Raw genomic sequence first — 4674 nt, forward strand, 5'->3', positions numbered from 1 at the left:
GAGTTACAGCACATTACATGAATATAACAGAAATTATTATGAATGAAGCAGAAGTAGGTTGAGAGGAGGGGCATCAGCAGGGCCGCCATAGCAGGAGACAGGAGGCAGGAGACAGGAGGTAGCAGACAGGAGGCAGGAGGCAGGACCCAGGATCCAGGAGGCAGAAGACAGGAGGCAGGAGACAGGATCCAGGAGACAGGAGGCAGGAGGCAGGAGACAGGAGGCAGGACCTAGGACCCAGGATCCAGGAGGCAGAAGACAGGAGACAGGAGGCAGGAGACAGGATCCAGGAGACAGGAGGCAGGAGACAGGATCCAGGAGACAGGAGGCAGGACCGGCTCCAGACAGCCAGATCCATGGAAACTTAAGGCGAGGAAGCACAGAGGCTCCCGGGAAGAAGTGGAGTTAGGAATGTGCATTGAAGAGACGTGAATGCATCCAGAAGGAGAGAGAGAAGAGGAAAGAGGAGCTTAGTGTATCCTAAGAAGCCTAGGCCTATAACGAAGTCCTTTGTTTTCTTCACCCTGGTGGAATGACACCAGAGCGCTGAACGTTCAGTGTGCAGTTTAATAACCTCCTCATTATATTTGAGTATAATAGTATAATATCACAGCCAGCATGCAGCGTTATAAAGTACGGCATTAGTTTGTTTCATGTGACCCATGAGTTTGATTCGTTATATCTTGACAGGGTGAACCAAGCCTTCCTGGACAACCTCCAGGGTCGACCCGGGGGCAGCGCGATGGAGACAAAGGAGGAAGGCGTTCGGGAGAGTCCCTTTTCGGCGCCTGAGTATGTTGGACACCAGCCGTCCAACACCCCTGGACAACAACTGCAGCTGATCCCAGATCAGAGCTTCTCGGACTGGATAGAGGATGCTGGTGAGCGGAGAGTCTGTCAGCTGTTTCTCACGCCTTTTCTTCTTCTTCTTCTTCTTCTTCTTCTTCTTCTTCTTCTTCTTCTTCTTCTTCTTCTTCTTCTTCTTCCGTCCGGCTCAACGCTGGTTAACCGAACCTAAATCCGACATGCGACAAGAGTTGCCCACCTCATCCTTTCTCAGAAGGACGGTGATTGTCTGTTTAGTCTGCGCTGAATCAAAGGCTTCACATGCTAAAAACACGTAGGCAGGAAGTCATGCGTGGTACGTAGTGATACTGTCGTAATTAGGCTCCTGTCTATCAGAGAGGAATGTTCTCTGGAACCCAGGCCGAACGGAGGATTAGTACCTGCTGCTCTTAATAGTTTAGTGCTGCTGCACATCATTCTATCATTTATTTAGCTGATTATTTGACTTTTTATGGCTTGTTATAACCCAAATATTAAACCTTTTTATATGTATGGCAGTCCTGAACTCCTATGGCACTTAAAGGGGACATGCTCTTTTTCAGGTTCATGCTTATGTTTGGGGCAAAAACAACACCACAAACAGCCGGAAGTTCGGCTCTTTAATACACGGTTTTCCGTCATGAACATCTAACATTTCTATTGGCTCTAATAATTCTAAGAGAAGGAGAATCGTGTCCTCATCTTTTCTCACAAGGCTGGAACGTGCAACGACCAGTCTGCTTCCCTAATGTCAACATACTGGTAAACAGGTGTGGGTGTTGTGGTGCAGAGCGTGGAACCTTGAGGAACCTTGAGGAACCTTGAGGAACCTTGAGGAACCTTGAGGAACAGACAACCGCACTGTTCTCACAGAAACTTCTCACAGAAAGTATTTGTTAAACTGACCTGGCACAACCTGAACTCTAATAGACATAAGAATAATGAAATGCAGAATATCTACAGAATATAACGATTTATATTATCAGCCTGTAAACGCTCCGTTTTAGCGCCTGTCTCTTTAAGTCACCCTCCCAGAGAAAAAGCCCAGTCGGCTCTGATTGGAGTACGAGAAAAATATGGTGCAACTTTTGCAAATGTTGTTCTCAAAACACACGACTTGTGGAGATACTCACATGGGGATATTTTCCCATGAGCCTTATGTGACATAGGAAGTGGAGCAAAATGTGAATCACCTGTTCTCTGATTTCAGTAGCCCTTTTCTTTGTAGGCACTCCAGATTTACAGATGCACACGCACAAGCACAGGTTTTCAGGATATATCCTCGTAAAGTGAGTTAAAGTCCAATTAAATTCATGCATTTTTCTTGTCTGTTGAAATGATCATGCTAAAACGGACAAGTTAGTAAAATACTTGTGCAGTTTATGAACCATCCTCTGCCTGCTAAGGCTCGGCCATTTCACAAGTGAAGAGGTTCAAGCTAAATTACCCAAGAGCATCTCAAACCTTCCATCCTGGCGCTGCCGCTGCGGGTACAATTCTGCATGTCGGAATCCCACAACATCCTCGCTCTCCCTGTCAGGCTGCGTCCGCCAGCCCCGGTCTGTATTTTACCAACACGCTGATGGGATCTTTCCGTGCCGTCACTACCTGCCGGAGCCAATCTCCTGCACGGTCGTGTGACGGCCTCTCTCGTCTTGTCCCTCGCCGTCGCCCAGGCCTGCATTTGAGCCGGACCAGCCTGTGGCAGGGAGAACCGCCGGGCGTCTGATTCCGGACGATGTGGTATACAGCTGTAGGGAAGAGATGCCAAAGTGGTCAGACAGAGGAGCTTTCAAGTCTTTTTTCAGTCTTTTTTTCTTCTCGTTTCAGTGGATTTCTTTAACCAAACAAAATGCATTTTTGGGGATTGCCTCACAGATCGTGTGTGCAAACGTTCAACCGAATAGATAGCTCATCCCCGACAAAAAAAGAATAACACATGTGTCCCGACTGCTGCACATGAGAGCGTTTATGACAATCAAAGAGCCTTCTTTTCAGCAGGGGCCTCAAGGGAACAATGAGGAATAACGTGGGATCCATGAGGATGATCTCTTTCCTGTGTGCTTTCCAGATCCTGAATTTGACTGTGCCTTGGTGAAACTGACGAACAGCTTTCCTGACTACAACAAGGCCTTCCTGGAGGACATCCTGGACCAGTGCAACAGCGATTACGAGCAGGCCTTCACGCTACTGAACATACGTTGAATTAAATGTTCGGCACGCTTAATGGGAGGACCGTCTCTCCCTTGATATTGAGTTTGACACTTTGGGGGTTGGGCCTAGTGAAGATGTATAACCAGCGTTCATGATGATAAAGAAAAGACTTTGGTGGTGGGTGTAGATGCTGCATTAAACATATATCTACAGAGCAGCATGTCCGGCTTTTAATCTGACTTTGATTATACCATTAATCATTGAGCGCTCGCTGTCTTGTATCTGTCTGCATGCACTCGTGAGTCATGTCGGGTTTTCGCCCTGACGAGGAGTTGAACTGATCTTCGTTTTCACCGGGTCATCGTCATGACTCACGATCTTTAGATCATATTTTAGGGCGCTTAATCAAATCAGTGTGCGCAGATGGAAGAACGCTCTCATCCACATACACATGTACGTGATGCTTTTTGTTTGTGTTATAATCAAAGTCGCATGGGATGTATCTATTGCAGGATTCTTAAGGACAACAAAAGATTTGTATGTCCAAATGGGATTTTCTGCAGGGCACAATAGCTTTGGAGGACTTTAATAAAACGGCTTCTTGAGAACTCTCCCAGTTTGTGTGTCAAAGCTTCCTCTTTCGTCAGTGCAGGGAATCGAACAGGGTGGGGTTTCCAGGTGGGCAGTTGGCACAGAGCTGCTAAATGTCAGCCTCATAGCAACACTGAGGCCGGGCAGCAGAGATGGTTATCACCTGACCGAGGCCACAGAGAACAAAGGGCGGTGCTCTCAACACGGGGGACCAGAAATCCCCTTCTCCTTCGGCATGAAGTCATGCAGGAGGCGTTTCACTGCTGATGTCATCCAGCAAATGTCTTTGCGCTGGAGATTAGGAAGAGGCTCGATTCTTTAAAAAAACAAATCTGGGCTTAGAAAATAAAGCATCAAGGGCCGGTAATCAGAATCATGTTTCAAGTCAAGTTTGTTTTCACATACAAGGAATTTCCCTTTGGGGGTTTTGGTGAGTAACAATAGGCATAGGAGAGAATTAAAAATAAAAGCAAGCAGTGCAAATGTCAAGAAACATAAATATAGAATAGAACAATGTACAGTAAAAAAAAAAAACTATGTATGTACAATAGAAACTGTTTCAACATTAAAGCTCTGCAATTTCTGTGTGCAAAAGTTCACAGTATAAAGTTGAAAGAAGATGTGCAATGTACAGACATAATGGTGTAGAGAAGAAACTGTTCTGTGTTAATGTGTTGAATGGGTTAAAAGAACATTGACATTTTGGAGCATACCACGACCATTTCTGCGTTTTGAGTATGTAGCTGTAACCAGAAGGCGATTAGCCTAGCTTAGCATGAAGACTAAGGGGAGAAAACCAGATTGTATATGTAAAGTAGTCGTTGTGACATCACCCATTGTTTGTGGACTGCTGTTTGGAAGCCTAGAGTTTGGCATTTTGGCCGTCGCCATCTTGGATTTTGTTGCTGGTAGCGACCTGTCAATCACCTTGTAGCCCCGCCCTAAAGCATACCCTGCTTTATGGTCTGTTGAGAGCATAATTTACTGAAACTAGAGATTGAGACATAAACTCATGTTTACAATGTTTATTGAGTAAATAAATCAAGAGAGAAGTAGAGTCATTTATATAGACTTCTATACAACCAGACTTCTATACAACCAGAG

The 4674-nt window shown here is 45.6% G+C and overlaps 1 protein-coding gene across 1 annotated transcript in view; it reads left to right on the forward strand.

Moving 5' to 3' along the window:
• The window catches only part of epsti1 (epithelial stromal interaction 1), a gene marked incomplete at its 5' end in the record, with an annotated part of 14677 nt that extends 11085 nt beyond the window's left edge, over nucleotides 1–3592 (forward strand). The window contains 2 exons of the mRNA XM_079230540.1: nucleotides 691–881; nucleotides 2897–3592. Coding sequence (XP_079086666.1) covers nucleotides 691–881; nucleotides 2897–3030 — 325 coding nt within the window. The 3' untranslated portion in view covers nucleotides 3031–3592. The remainder of the gene's footprint in view (nucleotides 1–690; nucleotides 882–2896) is intronic.
• Nucleotides 3593–4674: the final 1082 nt, after the last annotated feature.

This window comes from Taurulus bubalis (assembly GCF_910589615.1).
Source record: "Taurulus bubalis genome assembly, chromosome: 15".
Taxonomy (NCBI): Eukaryota; Metazoa; Chordata; class Actinopteri; order Perciformes; family Cottidae; genus Taurulus; species Taurulus bubalis.